Genomic DNA, 15,784 nt, shown 5'->3' with positions numbered 1-15,784 from the left:
CTAGGTTGGATTAGGGCGGAGAAGCTCTCAAAAGACCCTTCCAGAATCGGCAGTTTCTTACTAGAACTAAGTTCAGTACACTGAGTTGCGGGGCCCGTACGGTAAACATGTGGTATTACTGCTGTACACAGTTAATCTATGCAGTATAGCTAAACGTGTCGCCGCACCAGCACACACTGCGAAGTCGTTGTGCTTTTCCAGCAGCGATAACCAACGTGTCTCTCGCCGTATCTACGGGATACTGATTGAGTACGAGGTCAACTAATGCATCGCAAAGAAGCGATGGAGCCGTTAGTCACGTGCAGGTTCTCGGTGAGAAGAGGTGCACTTCGGTCGGACACTGGAAAGAAATGCAGAAAGTGCAGCTTTCTGTTCAGAAATTATCATTGCAGCGAACCGCCCCTCTCGGGACAAATATTTATTAACTGGAATTAAAGCAGTGGGTCAGTTATTCACGCCATACACATTAACAACGGCGCTTTTGAATACTGAGGCACGTTTAAAATAGGCGCGAACATCAGTTCACGCGCTGCCCACAAACAAGGTGGTTTAAGCGCTAGTTTACACTTTTTTTGGAAACTCTCTTGTTTGCCGCTCTTCGTTCTCTGCAAACATTTTAATCTTATCCGTTACAGACACAAAACACACACAAATTATATAACTCGTGCACAGGAAACTTTGTGGCCACTCTGTACATGTTAAGGTATGGTATTTTAAATACGCTGCATGTAAATTCTAGAAAACGTCTCCAGAAATACATACATAAGGCTTCTGGGCAATAGTATTCTTAATGAAACTTATTGCAATTTATGACTAATATTTTGCAGCAGTTTTCATATATTCGCACATATTCATTTTCCACCTGGACGGATAGAAAACACGTATGTTTATGTTTGTATTAAGCACGCAAATTCCAGGATACAGTTAGTTAAGATTTAAATGAACTTAAACGAAATTAATAAAGCGAAATATAATTTAATGTTGAAAAATGTTTAAATTTCTAACTGGTCCAGTGAAATTAATTTCCCTTTTTTATGTTATTTTACGTGAATTGTGCAAGAATGCGTTACGTGACGGTACTGTGTACATATGTAAATATCAGCAGAAGTTTTCTTGCAGTCCATCGTTTAACCAGATGATTTTGGAGCGAATCTGGTTTTGCAAATACTTGGCTAAATCACAGTATCACGACTGGGATAGAAATGTTTCGAAGTTTTTAATTAGAGAACAATTTCGAAGTCCGATGTCTCCTCTGAGGTTCCGTTTAATGAATCCCGAGCTGAGCGTAGTAGGACGGTAGGAACAGTAGGACAGTAGGAACCAATGCTACAAGAGTAATGAGTTCCACACGAACGCATTTAGGGACCGTACAGGCGGACGGACACGGACTTAGTTCTATTTGTTTTTATTCGGCGAGACCTGTTCGTTTTTTGTGCCGATTATTGGAAGTTTTATTGAAGGTGAGTTCGTGTCACAGTCTATTAGAGCCTTTTCCTCTGAACGAAGCTTCACATGACAACGACTATCGGAGTTAGTTACTAAAGTTTTCGGGAGAACCGATTCATGTCGAAATGACTGATGCATTTACTATGTAATTTTACGTAAAACAACCTCTGAAAATGTGGTACAGAACAGTACTCTCTGATCGTTACTGTCCGTAGACTACGTAGTCCCGAGTGCAGGAGGTTGTTTCGCACCGATGCTGGAGGAACCGCCCGGGGTGTCAGTGTGAAGTAAATCGGCGATCATCATCATGATGATTTTCTGTGTCTGTATGTATCCGCAGGCTCGTGTCACGACCCCCAGCCATGCCCACGGTGGTCCTCATGGACGTGTCCCTGTCCATGACGCGGCCGGTGCAGCTCGACGGCACCGAGGAGTTCCAGAGAAAGAACCTGGCCGTGCACGGACTCACCATGCTCTTCGAGCACATGGCCACCAACTACCGCCTCGAGTTCACGGCCCTGGTGGCCTTTTCCTCCCTCTGGGAGCTCATGGTGCCCTTCACACGGGACTACAACACTCTGCAGGTCCCCGCTGCACGTCCTCCGGCCCATAGTACTGCACCAGCTCCTCATCAACATGTGTCTCCCAGTGTTTAAGGAAGCCTAAATGATCCCCACCGTGTCTGTATAACTGCCCCAAGTTTGCTGACAAGCTGTCACACCCTTCATAGCATACCTTTTTATTCTTTCTTGCTGTTGATTTACATTGAGACTACATGCCTTTACTTCTTTGACATATGTTTGTATAGTTTTACCCCTTTTTCTGTTAACCAAATTGCTGTTCTGCTTTAGTTCATATGGCGGAAAGTAACACACTGACTGTACTTAAGAATAACGGGTCTGCATCTCAGTTTCTCTTTCTGCTAACGTAATGCACACATTGTATTTTCTGTGAGATGTATGTCACTTTGGAGGAAAGTGCCTGCTAAATGAATAAATGTAAATGTGTAGGAGGCCTTGAACAACTTGGAGGACTATGATAAGACGTGCTTGGAACCGGCCCTGCAGGGAGTCAGCAATATAGTGCAGCAGGAGTGGGGCAGCACCTGCCCCTGCCAGGTATCACAGCTTCACCGCCACAGTCCGTGGGGATCATGGGGGTTACATGCTTCCCTCTCATACATCTGGAGGTTCTTCATGACCTCTTTTGGCCATTGCTGCCTTGTCTTCTCTGTTACGGTATAGGTAGTGCTGGTGACAGACGGGTCTCTTGGGATCGGGAGGGGTTCCCTCCGCCACTCTTTGTCCACCATAAAGCACAGAAGTGAAGATAAGAAGTTTCCTCTGCCCTTTCCCTTCCCAGCGAAGCTCTACATAATGTGCATTGCTAATGCAGAAGAGGTACCACCATAATCGTTTTCTATCTGTGTTGTGTCCTTTTTTAGGTAGTTAAAGCAGCTTGGATGAAAAGAGCTTCGTGATCCACATGATGTTTTGTGTATTGACAGCTCCAGAACAGTGACACCTTGGATAACCTGGAACAGTTGCTCAGTTTGAATGGAGGAGAGGGTCAGATCTTCACTGTGGAGGGACCACTGTGCTTGAAGAATGTGCAGTCCTTGTTTGGGTGTGTGTTCTTATTACTTTGGCTGCTTTTGGGGGCAGGGCATAGTGACAGCTGGTAACATAGTGATTAAAGCTGCTGCCTTTAGACTCAAAGGTCGCAGGTTTGATCCCTGCCTCTGGTTCTAGTACCCTTGAGCAAGGTACCTACCCTAAAATTGCTCCAGTGAAATTACCCAGCTGTATAAATGGGTAAATGATTGTAAGTCGCTTTACGTTTAAGTTGATTTGGAGGAAAGTGTCAGCTAAATGAATAAGTGTAAATGTCATTGAAGTGTTAATGTAACAAATGTTTATAGGTTAAAAAAAATTATTACAGAAATTCATATGGTGGAAAGTAACTACTTAAGAATCTTGCATCTGCATCTAGGTCTCTCTTGCTGGTAATGCAATGCACACATTGTATTTTCTATGAGACGTACATCACTTTTGGAGAAAAGCATCTGCTAAATGAATAAATGTAAATATAGAGCAGCTTTAAGTAAAGATGTTTCAGGCCTGGGAACAAATCTCAGCTTTTACTGATGTAACTGTGAGATTGTCATTACTGGACCGCAAGTAGGAGAGTGTAACTCTGAGATGTAATTCTTGGCCTATGCTCTTTGTTAGGAAACTAATAGACCAGGCATACACACCCTTCCATGCTGTACTACGTTGTGGAAACCTGTCCTCAGATGTGCAGGTCTTCCCTCGGCCTGAGCCAGTCATCATGGATGAGGAGGTGGATCCTGCACCCCGGACCATTCTGACAGGTCTTTCCCACACGTTTTTGCTTTATTCACAGTTCGGCATTGCTACGTTTCAGTCTTAAGTCAGGAATTCAGTTTCTTTAAAAAGACTTATCTTTTCTTGCAGATTTGGAGATAGTAGGTTTCATTGAAATTGGCGATATTTCTAGCCCCCCTGTCCTGTCACGACATTTGGTCCTGCCCATTGCTGTGAATAAAGGTTTGTTTTCACTAATAAAACATCCAGCCAGCTCTTAGAAAGTATTAAAAAATCCTTGGAAATTATCTGGTGTATTTGGAAGCTTAGGTCCAACCTTTGTAGAAGAGCTACTGCTAAATGACTACCTAGAATAAATGGAAATATTTGGTTTATCCCGTAAAATTAAAGATGTAGATGAGATGGGCACAGGGACCACCGACGAAACTGAAGAGGAAAACTCTGCCAATCAGATGGCAGGAAAGAGTCCCAATTTCTGCGTTTTGCTGCATGGAAGCCTCAAAGTGGAGGGCATGGTGGCACTCGTGCAGCTGGGGTAAGAGGAGTGAGTTTCTGCTGGTTTGCTGATTGGACCTTTAATTTTCTTTATTTTTTTTTTAAAAAAAAAAACAAAAAAAATAAAGCCATAGTTGAGTAAATGGACAGTGCAGTGATAGCTGTCCTGTATAAATTGTTTTTGAAAAATGCAGATATTGCGTGAGCCTGTATGTTGTAAAATCATTACAGTAATATGACAAAACTGGTTCTCGGACACTTGTTTCTCCCACAGCACCGTTAGATGACAGCTAATTTATAAATATTGAACTAGTTAGTGAGAGTATTTGCAAACATGGACAGCTGTTCTGCCCTACCTGCTGTAACATGAGCATAATTGAAGGGAAGATGTGAAGATGCTCCACAGTCTCAGCACAGGAGAAGCACATAGTATACTTACATTCTTTCAGCTGTTTTTCTGGACACATAAGCACAGTACCAGAAGTAACACAACGAATTTACTGGATTAGAAAGCAGAAGAACAGAAATAAAAAGGTTACATTATAGGACAGTTATGCTGTAGATGTCCAGTCTTCCCTTTAGTGTCACATTTGTTGTAATGCCTTGAACTCAGAGCATATTTTATGGTAGCAGGATATAGATGGTTGTGCGGAAAGGTATAGTTCATTAAGCTTTTGTTTCTTTCTGCAAGCCCTGAATGGTATGGGATGCTGTACTCCCAGGCAGACAGCAAGAAGAAATCCAATCTGATGATGTCATTGTTTGAACCTGGTCCAGAGCCTCTGCCCTGGCTTGGGAAGGTCTCCCAACTGGGGCCTACATCAGGTACAAACTGTATTGGATCTCCTCTTGTAAATGTGAAGGATGTGAAATAAAAACACTTCTGGTATGGAACTGAAGTTCAATAATTGTTCATGATGTTTTCCTTCAGATGCCAAGGAAAATCCTTATGGAGAAGATGACAGCAAAAGCCCTTTCCCTTTACAGCCCAAGAGCAAGCGCAGTTACGCACAGAATGTCACCGTGTGGATTAAACCAAGCGGGCTACAGGTAAAAGTCTGAGTGCATTGGTGACGCGGTGAACCTTAGATACTAAGTAGTGAAAGTTTGGCTGTTTCACTTGTTTTGTCTTGTGTTCCACAGACTGATGTGCAGAAAATATTAAGAAATGCCAGGAAATTACCTGAGAAGACACAAACCTTCTACAAGGTTAGTTGCATCTTGTATGACTTTGTCACTGTATGATGTTACTGTGAGTATCCTTCTGAGACTCAGCAAAGGTTTGGATGTACTGCAGGCAGACCCCAAGTTTCGAACAAGGTCCGTTCTTAAGTCTGTCTTATAAGTTGGATTTTTACATAAGTCGGAACAGTTAGGTACGGTTTGTGTCTAACGTCAGTGAAATGTTTCTTAGTATATAGTATATCATGTACCTTTCTATGCATAAAAAACATTAAACACTTCTAGATGTACTAAATCATCTTTAACGCAATACAGTAATACAATATAAGAAAATACTGTATAATAAAGACAGATAATACTGTAATATGGCGTCCCGTCCTGGGTGTGTCCCCCTCCCCCTCCGGCCTTACGCCCTGTGTTGCCGGGTAGGCTCCGGTTCCCCGTGACCCCGTATGGGATGAGCGGTTCTGAAAATGTGTGTGTGTGTGTGTATTTATTATTGAGACATAGAAAGAGGTAACTACGGGTTTTACGCAAGTCAAACGTTCGTAACCCGGGGACTGCCTGTACTAGGATTTACAGAAAGTTGTCCAAGCCCCACTCCAAACGGATTATTTCAAGTCTTAGTTGTATTTGCATTATAGGATGGGCCATTTGTGAGACCCTGAAAAAAATGTCTGCTGTACAGTGTTCAGAAATGAGTGGCTAGGTCTCAGCTTTTAGAAGTATCAACCTTACCACTAATGAGGCCTTATTTCCTTGTTACATCTCGTTTCTTGTTCCTGCTTGTGCTGTGGTGCTGAGTTTGCGTAGTCTTGTAAACTCACCATTGCAGCACATTGGACTGAGCTGGGTTTGTCCACGCATGTAATGCATTTGCACTCTACTCTTGAATGTGCAGGAGCTGAACCGCCTGCGAAAAGCAGCACTGGCTTTTGGTTTCTGGGATCTGCTCAAAGGTGTTGCAGACCTACTTGAGCGCGAGTGCACCCTGCTGCCAGACACAGCACATCCTGATGCAGCCTTCCAGCTGTCACATGCCGCCCAGCAACTGAAGCTAGCCAGCACTGGAGACTCACAGTATGCTGCTTTTGACCACAACATTACCCCTATGCTCACTGACTTCTCTGGAAGCGGCAGCAGTGACAGGGACCGGATGTGACACGAAAATAATCAAGAGTGGAGTATGGGAGTCTCGTATGGCTATTGCATCCAAAACAATCTAGGGAACAGCACTGTGACAGGTTGTGCGCTGCGTAAGACATGGAATGTGGCCAGGGTAAGAGGACCATGCTTAACAGAAAACAGGAGACAAGGGGAGCTTCATCCAGTGTGAAGACAAGCCTGTTCTTGTTCTGTGATGTGTGGACATTCCTTTTAGAAGTCCAAAGGTCTAAGCTTTCTGAACATAAGGATTTTTGTAACACTCACAATTTTGTAAATTTTTCTACAGTAATTCAAAGTACAAAAATTTGTTTTATTTGTGCATTGTTCAGAGGTGTATGTAATTTGTGTTCAGTTTAGCCTTAGATGGTTTTTGCCCCCCCCCTTTTTTTTTTTTTTTTTAAAAAGTTTGTTTTTCCTGGTTGGACAAATTGCTGCATGGTAAACTGTGCTGGTGAATTTAAAAAATAAACAAGTGGTTAACTTACAACACTTGCAGCTTGCTTTTCTTCAAATCTTTATTTGTAAATTACTTGTGACATTTAAGTATGTTTGTATTTAGCTACAGCCCTACCAGCTAAAGAGACATGATTCTGTTGTGTTCTTTTTCAGTTTGAAATGACCACTATCCCTGAGGTTTCACATCTCCTGCTCTTGGTATTACTGGCATACATTCAACATGGGATGAAAGCAACCAGAGGTTCTGCTGGGGCCAGGTAGGAAAGGATAGAAGCACGCTTTGCATTTGATCAACCTCTACTGGTTTCCACACTCGCATCACCAAATCATACTGTCTGACCTATAATTTGGTCTCAAATATACAAAAGGCAAAATTTTTAGTCTTGGTTCTGCACTTGGGGAAAAAGAAAATCTTACTAGTGTTGGTATTCTCATTTTCCCAGGTTAGTGTATTTAATATGTATTGACACACAAAGCTTTGTCACATCCCTGCAGTAGTTTTAACAAGTTCACACTGCTTTCAGGTGTGAGGATGTGGCAGATAAATTAACCTTAGATTTCTCAGTGGTGTTAAGTCAATGAAAAATGCACCTTTTCAGTATACTCTTAAAACAATTTCCTTCCAATAACAGAATATCTTTAATGTTAATGTGTAAGAGTGAGCTGCCTCTCATAAGAATGTGTTGAAGAATTCACTTAAGTCTACAAGTGCATCTTCTGCACAAAGAAGTTCCTTGCTTAGATTAGCAAGACTGCCCACATCAGAGGTGACATAGGTCCAAAATCTTACCCAGAATATCATCCTGTAACTACTCATTTCATACTTAAATACAATGCCAGAACCACATCACTTGTATCTACACACACAAAACCTAAGCACCAGTGACTTCAATCAAGCACAGCAACTTCAGCCATAAACAAAGTAGAAAGCATCTAAACAGAAAGGTTTTCTTTACAACCAAGTACTGAAAACAGCAGGAGACTGGGTAAAATATCTGGATTACTACTCCGATGCACTCCATGCAACTGGGAGATTTGTTAATACTTTTTGACTTTTAAATACATCTTTTGCAGACAGAGCAAAATGCTAATTGTAGTAAAGTGAAAAAGAAGCCACTAGCAAGACAACTAGTTATTTCTAGAAGCCAATTTACTATTGATGTTAAAATGGGTTTCAAGTATTTATTCAGGCAAGTACAATTTTCAGCCTAATAGACTGGCCAAAATTTCTGTGCCAAGTCATTTACAAGTGACAGTGGTCTAAGAAGCAGCTGAGAAAAAAACATAGTAGCAAGTTTCTCATAGGCCAGCTTGACATGGGGACAGATACCAATCTGCTGCATTGTGGTTACAAGAGCTGATTGCTATAGAGGAGTCGGGTTCTGCCACGCAATGAAATACATAAATTAAAAAACAGTGCAATAAAACTAGTGGTGGTAAGTGTCCTGAGCTTACATAAAGGTACAAGCAATGCCTACAACAGAGTTAAAGAAGTATAGGAAGGTATGCTTTGCTTAATTCTGGGATGCCCGCAATGTTTTGTAGCTTCCTCTTAGTGCCTAACGGAAACTGGGTTTTTTTTTTTTTTTTTTATAAAAAGTGTGCGACCTCTGCTGCTTTTTTAACATTGTCTGAATTACTCATGCAAAGAGAGCTACTGAAACGAATGCACTCGTGCAGGGGATAAACAGTTCTTCAGACAATAAGACCTCTGTAAGGAACACTGTGTGAGGACAGGGCTGGACAGGTACAGTTGTGGAGAGGGGTAAAGGCAGCCAGCAGTGGGACAGAGTATCCAGTGACCTCAGTGGGCCTTCCTCTTCTTGGCACGGAATCGTCTCATCCTCTGCTTGAACAGGTGACGGAAGTTGATAAAGAGGCCTAGCGGGGGACAGAGCTATTAGTACTGCTCGCCATACAGAGAACACATTAAAGTCAAATTCATTGAATACCCTCAAGACAAGACACAGCTTACACTCAGCTAAGCATGGACCCTGGAGCACAGCATTAAAATTCCTGTGGGCTGTGTTTGCTGTGGCAGAGAAGCGACAGACTCTCATGAACTCACCTAGAAACATGAGCACCAAGTAGAGCTGCAAGGTGTAGGAGAAACTGAGGGATTGGCCAAGGGCTTTTGGCAGCGGGATGCTGTAGAGGCGAGTCTCGTCAAAGATGGGCAGAGACTGAATCACAGCCACCGCTGTCAAAGCGAGAAAGGAGCAACATGATGTTTTGTCAATTCCATATCAATTCCCCTCTTCTTTTTAAAACTTATACACTGTTGCTTGTTAAAGAAGCCTCACCTTCTGCCAGAACCCCTAGTGGGTACAGGGGGATCCAGATTGAGTACCGCAGCCAGGTGAGCAGTTTCCACTCATTGTCTATGCAGGCCAGCATATAGTATGGATACCTAGATAGAAGAGACACTAGACCTACTAAACTAAATACATTTCAGGCACAGCGTTATGCTCTATGCTGTAATGCTCTGAATTTGCCCCAAAAATGCAAGCCCTCACACAGCTGAAATGCTTGCCGGAAAAATTTAAAATCTACAGGTAAAAATTTGATGAAGACATAAAGCTAACCTTTTACACTAAGAGCACAGTATACAGTGTATAGTCTCGCATTCATGTGTCAAGTCCAGTGGAAGCACCAGAAGACAACATATCTTTTTTGCTTTCTTCAAGGTAAGAAAGACTGACCCACCTGACAATCTCTATCATGCTCCACAGATAGAAGACAAAGAACACCACGGCTTTGTTCTGCATCTCCTCCAGGCTCCCAAAGATGACAAAGAGGATCACATTCCTCCCCACCACCTTGCCAAAAACCACAGGCAGCAGCAACGATACACTACTTTACTAAAAGAGCTGTGCTCCAACAAAAACATCCCTGTACTCATTTTCATTTCTATTAACATCAAATTTTTCTTTTACTTTCAGGCAGCTGGTAGTATAGTGGTTAGAGTTCCTGCCTGTGAACCCAAAGGTCACGGGTTCAAATTCAACCTCCAGCTGTAGTACCATTGAACAAGGTACTTAGACCAAAACAATTCTAAGCAGCTTAACATTGTAAGTCACTTTGGAGAAAAAGTGTCAGCTAAATGACAAAATGGGAAAAATGAGAAATTCAAGCTATGCATACCATGGCTGCTGGTCCAATAAGAATGATGAAAGGTTAAGACATGGTGCTTTGACCAGTAAAGCCCAACATTCACCCAGAGCAGGCCATCTGCTCATTTTTACACTCACCAGTTACACAGGATGATGCAGTTAATGGGTCCATAGAGGAGATCTCTTCTACACAAGGTCATTCCTAGTTCATACATCTAATTGTGAGCACTTAGCAGTGGAGTCATGATTCTGCGCTCAGAACAGCCTGTACCTGGATCATAGCTGGCATGACACCCGTCTTAACCAGGCCTAGGGCTGGATTCACCACCTCTGCCACAGCCAGTATCTGACAGAAGTACATCATGTCAGCAATAGTGTGGAAAGTGTCATAGAAGGAATCTGAGACCACAGAAATATGTGGGGGAGGGGAAAAAGAAGAAAAAAAGGTTAAAAGCTGATGAGCTTCTAATAAAGCCAGTCTTTTCAACAAAACACAGCTGAGTAATAACATATAAACCTGTCAAAGAATTCCTTGAAACAACATCTAGATGCTGCGGTGTTTATGTAACTAATTTGCATGGCATGTGAAAGCTGTATGAAATAAACTACTTCCACTGTCCTGTTGCTAGAAAGAAAGAAAAAAAAACTATCAATCTTTCTCATCAGTATCAAAAGCACAGTAGCATCATTATAATGCATATTAAGTTACTAACTCGACAGGTATTCTAAGTCATTTTACCACTACCAGGCTTTCATGACCTAATGATTCCACTCAGGTACATTTAACCCCCCCCCAATTTATTTTGCCATGAATACTGTGTGTAAAGCAGCCCAAACCTCTAAAGCCTAACCTTGTCCCAGGATGAAAAGGCGCACAGTCATATTGACGAAGATCCAGGAGAATCCCAGGAACTGGACCAGGTTGTACATGAACAGGTAGCCCTTCTTCAGACCCAAGAACTCTGGAAAAAAAAGTGCAGGTGTTTGATTCAAATACTGGTTCCATGTCAAATAAAAATTCTTCATGGAGAGTTCAGTACGTTTTACAACAACACATTACTTTTGACCATCAACCACAGACAATCTCTCATTTATGTCTAGTCCACACAAAGAGAAAATTTAAACATCTACACTGTCAAATGGCAGAGTACTTACTGTTCTTTCGGATCCTTGACTCCACATTGACTCTGTTTATTCTCTCCTCCTTTTAGACAAACACAACATTACAGCTTTACCATTAGCGTGGACTCATTTACATTTATCTAGCAGAGTCTTCTCCAAAGCAACATCCACTGAACTCTATGTAGTGTTATCAGCCCATACACCTTATTCACCAAGGTAAACTTACACTGCTAGATAGACTACTCACACTGGGTCACTCATCCATACATCAGTGGAACACACACTCTCTGTCACTCACACACTATGGAGGAACCTGAACAGCATGTCTTTGGACTGTGGGAAGAAACCAGAGCACCCAGAGGAAACCCACACAGACACGGGGAGAACATGTAAACTCCACACAGACTGAGCAGGGATCGAACCCATGTCCTCTCGCACCACCTAGGCGCTGTGAGGCAGCAGCACTACTCGCTGTGCCACTGTACTGACTCAAGCTGATTTGCATGTTTATGCACACATACATTTCCTCTTCTTTTCTATGACATACTGTTCACTGTGTGTCAGTTCTGTAAAACAAATACCAAACAACAAAGGCAACAAAAACCAATGACAATGTGCACCTAAAATGTGTCCATGCGTCTCTTGTCATTGCAGCACCTTAACAGCATCTTTCAGCCCGTTATGAGGATCAGCAGAAGTCGGTCTAAGCGGGGGGGAGGGCCTTTACTTTTTCACGGAGCTCCATTTCTGCATCAGACTCGTCCAGCCATCGGTCAAAGTCAGGAGCCAGAAAGAGGGGCTTGCGCTCCTGTACTGTCAGCCTGTCCCACCAGCTGTGCTCTTGTTTCTTCACGGTAATGTTCACCTGCCGCTGCGTGGACCTGTGAGTCACCTGCAAGTACACGACCACACACCTGGTCATCAGGAGTCAAAGAACTCCATGTCTTGTCAACGGGGGGCGTAATGGTGCAGCGGGTTTGGCCGGGTCCTGCTCTCTGGTTGGTCTGGGATTCGAGTCCTGCTTGGGGTGTCCTGCAACAGACTGGCGTCCCCTCCTGGGTGTGTCCCTTTCCCCTCCAGCCTTGCGCCCTGCGTTGCTGGGTTAGGCTCCAACTCGCCGCAACCCCACTTGGGACAAGCGGCTTCAGACAGCGTGTGTGTGTGTGTGTGTGTGTGTGTCTCTTGTCAACATTTACTCTGTGAATTGCTTGCACAGTTTTCTCATCGCTGCTCCGTAAATTAGCATCTTTAGCAACCAGAGGCTTTAATGAATGTGTCCACTGCTGCTAGAATGAACCTGTTAACGCTGTAAATAGCGATCAAGGGGCTTGTACCTCAGGCTTTACTGGCTCTAAGAACTCCAAGCTGAACTCATATTCATTGTCCCCTTTTGCTCCATGACCCTGGGCTGAGGAACAAAATTAAAAACAAACATTTACATTAGCTGTGTTCTGCGCTATGTATGTAAATAAAAGCCACATGCAAATGCCACATGCACTTCATTTTGGATGTTACCTCTGAAGCGGAGGATGTTGTCTTGTACACTGATGTCAAGATTCTGTAGAAGAAAACACAACAACTTAACTACCGATGGCAAAGCAACAAAACCCCAAAAAAAAGCATAAATGGCAGAATATAGAACATTTAGTATATGCATTTCTACTCATGAGGAAAAATATTCTACATTCATTTAAATATTTTCAGTTACACCTCCTAAAACGGTCTGAAGCAAAAGCTGTAAATAACTTGCTCAGCATTTACATTTTCAATGCATGTCATCAGCATCATATCCTAGTGCTGTCAGAAACCTTCATTCATTTCAGTGCCATGTTGCACTAATGTAACTGCAACTGAAACCAAGCGCATCTATTACTGTTTTCTCAGCCAGCATACAACCTGCATATGGTCTTATTGTGACAACTTTCTTCCATTTATAAAGGCTACTGTACGTTTATGTGGGATGTTTTCTAGGTTTTACTGAGTCAGTAACATGCATATCCTCAATATAAAATGAAAAAGATGGCAGCTTATATACTGATAACACTTTAGGTAGAGGCACAAGACCTCTTTTGCTGGTGGTTTTCCTTTAATTTATACAGAACGTGTGAACGTAATGGAGTTTAATGCATTTAGCAAGAGGAGGCAACTCTGGTGAAAGTCAGTTTCCTGAATATCGAGGCCACAACACAATGCCACACACCTATAATACACACAGTCTCAAACTGCTCATCCCAAGCAGGGTCGCAGAGAACCGGAGCCTAACCCGGCAACATAGGGCGCAGGGCCGGAGGAGGAGGGGACACACCCAGGACGGGACGCCAGTCCGTCGCAAGGCACCCCAAGCGGGACTCGAACCCCAGACCCGCCGGAGAGCAGGACCCGGTCCAACCCGCTGCGCCGCCGCGCCCCCCTCATAATGCATACAGCAACGCTCTAAAGAAAACACACTGCAGGAGATCTGTGTTACAACATTAATCCAAGCTTCTTGGCTACACCTTTGTTCACATTCTGCACTGTGCTATAAATTGTGGGATTTGAAACATGAACAGGAGCAGATCCATCATCTGTTCTGCAGCTATGAAACACAGCCATACTTCAGGAGGTTCCTGTTTCCAACCAGCCTCAGGTCATGCATCTACATTATTGTACTGCACTGGGAACAATGTTATTTTACAAAAATACCAAAACTAATTGCACACAACAGCAATACAATGCTATATATTAAACAGAATGTGAATGGGCAGCTGGTGGCATAGCGATTAGAGCTGCTGCCTTTTGACCCAAAGATGCAGGTTTGAATCCCCTGTAGTACCTTCACCAAGGTACTTACCCTAAATTGCTCCAGTAAAAAAATACCCAGCTGTATAAGCCTTATAATAAGGCAAACAACTAAGTAGATTAACACTGTAAATTGTTTTAGAGAGAAGGGTTTGCTAAATGAATAAATGTAATGTAAACACTGCCAAAAAATGAGAATGACCCCATTAGTTCTTCTCAAATTAACTTTGGCCAGAGTGACGCCACATCATAGCGACACCATCCTGCCACTCAACAAGCCCCGCCCACACCGGTTTAGGCTCCACCCACAGAGTCGCGAGATACACCTGCCGCGGCCGCGACCTGATGGCAAAATTCAATGTAAAGCAAAATAATCCGGAAAAACACTGGAGTTACATTAGTGTTAAAAAAAAAAAAAACACATGTCCGAGTTCCTCTCAGCTACGCAGCCGCCCTCAGCGAACCAGTGGTTTTTTTTTGTGGTAGCTTAGGATACATTTAAAATGTTTTGTGTGAATATAATAATCATGCTTCTACATCATCATTCAGGAGCTAGTAGAACCCCAGGTGCAGGTCCCAGAGTTGTAAATGGACCAAAACAAGTCTGCAATAACGGCCCGTTGCATTAACATAGTTATCGGTTTGTAAATCTGCCCGTGCGATCCACTTATGACTACTTTTCTAACTGACGATCATTGATCGATGACCTGTCCCGTGTCCGTCTTGCGATGATCTCTCGGGCTACTATGTATGTCTATGGACCGGCCTGACTGAGGCGGCAAACAGCGACGCTCATGCAGCTATGGTGGAACATACCTGAACGTCGCTCAGCTCCACTCGCAGGTATATCTCGCTGTGCCGCTGAGCCCAATAGACGTGCGGCGTTAGGGTCTGCATTTCCACCCGCTGGCTGCGTGCGTCCGACTGCTACTATTCCGTCAAAACCGCAAAATGAACCGTATCATAACGCGAGCCAAAGCGGAAGCGCTTTCCTCAAGCTTCCAAGCTGCCCAGAACATTCTGTAGAACGAGCACGCAAACGTACGAGCGCGTGTGCGTGTGCGTACTAGCGTACGTGCGCGCCCCCATAACCACTGCTCGTGGACGTGCTCGTGCGTTGGAGGGCGGGGTACGTCCAACGTCTAGTAAGTGTTCGGCCGCCTTCCCTGCGATGCAGCTGGGAGAACCTCATGAATAATTCACGACGAATTAATGAATAATTCGCAATTTAATTAGTCGTATCCCGGTGTCACAGCAACCTAATGCGCGAAACAGTGTGAGGTTACAAATGACATTGTTACTCGCTGTGGACGTGCCCGAAATGACTCTCTCTAGGGAATTAGGTAGTTACAGTGAATCATTGTTCTTAAAACCAGCTGTATTTTCAAAATTAGCAAATAGTTAAAATCACGAGAGATCATCATTCTAATCTAAGTTTTAGACTGGTTAAAATTTATGATCTATCAGTGCTCTGCGGTACTTTTTGCACATCATCGCCGCTCCTGCCGATGCTATTCGTTCTTGTAACTGAAATGTAACCATTAAACTATGAAGTGAATGAACAATACATTCCGTTGATGTAATGCGCTCATTGTATTGTTTTCGGAGATGTTCGTCGCTTTGGAGAAAAGCGTCCGCTGAATGAATACATGTCAGTGTAAATCATGCAGCACAGTG

General features: G+C 43.2%; 2 protein-coding genes across 2 annotated transcripts; one reads left to right on the top strand and one right to left on the bottom strand.

The window, feature by feature from the left end:
- The first annotated feature begins 1,368 nt into the window (after positions 1 to 1,368).
- Positions 1,369 to 7,014, top strand: ints14 (integrator complex subunit 14). The gene is made up of 12 exons (XM_018763929.2): positions 1,369 to 1,460; positions 1,787 to 2,030; positions 2,457 to 2,564; positions 2,691 to 2,846; positions 2,954 to 3,072; positions 3,678 to 3,820; positions 3,924 to 4,016; positions 4,185 to 4,329; positions 4,981 to 5,114; positions 5,221 to 5,339; positions 5,433 to 5,498; positions 6,373 to 7,014. The coding sequence occupies exons 2-12, from the start codon at positions 1,809 to 1,811 to the stop codon at positions 6,631 to 6,633; spliced, it is 1,566 nt and encodes a 521-aa protein (XP_018619445.2). The 5' UTR covers positions 1,369 to 1,460; positions 1,787 to 1,808; the 3' UTR covers positions 6,634 to 7,014.
- Positions 7,015 to 7,464: 450 nt separating this feature from the next.
- On the bottom strand, positions 7,465 to 15,149 carry hacd3 (3-hydroxyacyl-CoA dehydratase 3). Its single transcript, XM_018763930.2, has 11 exons — positions 14,924 to 15,149; positions 12,845 to 12,887; positions 12,664 to 12,737; positions 12,057 to 12,221; positions 11,363 to 11,411; positions 11,059 to 11,169; positions 10,479 to 10,606; positions 9,801 to 9,913; positions 9,398 to 9,504; positions 9,163 to 9,294; positions 7,465 to 8,975 (listed from the first exon to the last, which is right to left on the bottom strand). Exons 1-11 carry the CDS (start codon positions 15,002 to 15,004, stop codon positions 8,899 to 8,901), a joined length of 1,080 nt encoding a protein of 359 aa, XP_018619446.1. The 5' UTR covers positions 15,005 to 15,149; the 3' UTR covers positions 7,465 to 8,898.
- Between the last annotated feature and the right edge of the window lie 635 nt (positions 15,150 to 15,784).

The sequence above is a fragment of the Scleropages formosus genome, chromosome 11 (genome assembly GCF_900964775.1).
Source record: "Scleropages formosus chromosome 11, fSclFor1.1, whole genome shotgun sequence".
Classification (NCBI taxonomy): Eukaryota; Metazoa; Chordata; class Actinopteri; order Osteoglossiformes; family Osteoglossidae; genus Scleropages; species Scleropages formosus.
Note: the sequence above shows the minus strand (reverse complement) of the source record. Positions and strands in the feature narration are given on the sequence as shown.

Excerpts from the sequence above, each read along its gene's own strand:
- ints14 (XM_018763929.2), top strand. The coding sequence starts at position 1,809 with ATGCCCACGGTGGTCCTCATGGACGTGTCCCTGTCCATGACGCGGCCG. Across the intron at positions 2,847-2,953 it reads GCATTGCTAATGCAGAAGAG|CTCCAGAACAGTGACACCTT; the intron begins GTACCACCATAA and ends GTGTATTGACAG. Across the intron at positions 4,330-4,980 it reads GTGGCACTCGTGCAGCTGGG|CCCTGAATGGTATGGGATGC; the intron begins GTAAGAGGAGTG and ends TCTTTCTGCAAG.
- hacd3 (XM_018763930.2), bottom strand. The coding sequence starts at position 15,004 with ATGCAGACCCTAACGCCGCACGTCTATTGGGCTCAGCGGCACAGCGAG. Across the intron at positions 12,738-12,844 it reads CAACATCCTCCGCTTCAGAG|CCCAGGGTCATGGAGCAAAA; the intron begins GTAACATCCAAA and ends TTTGTTCCTCAG. Across the intron at positions 8,976-9,162 it reads CTTGGTGCTCATGTTTCTAG|GCCTCTTTATCAACTTCCGT; the intron begins GTGAGTTCATGA and ends GTCCCCCGCTAG.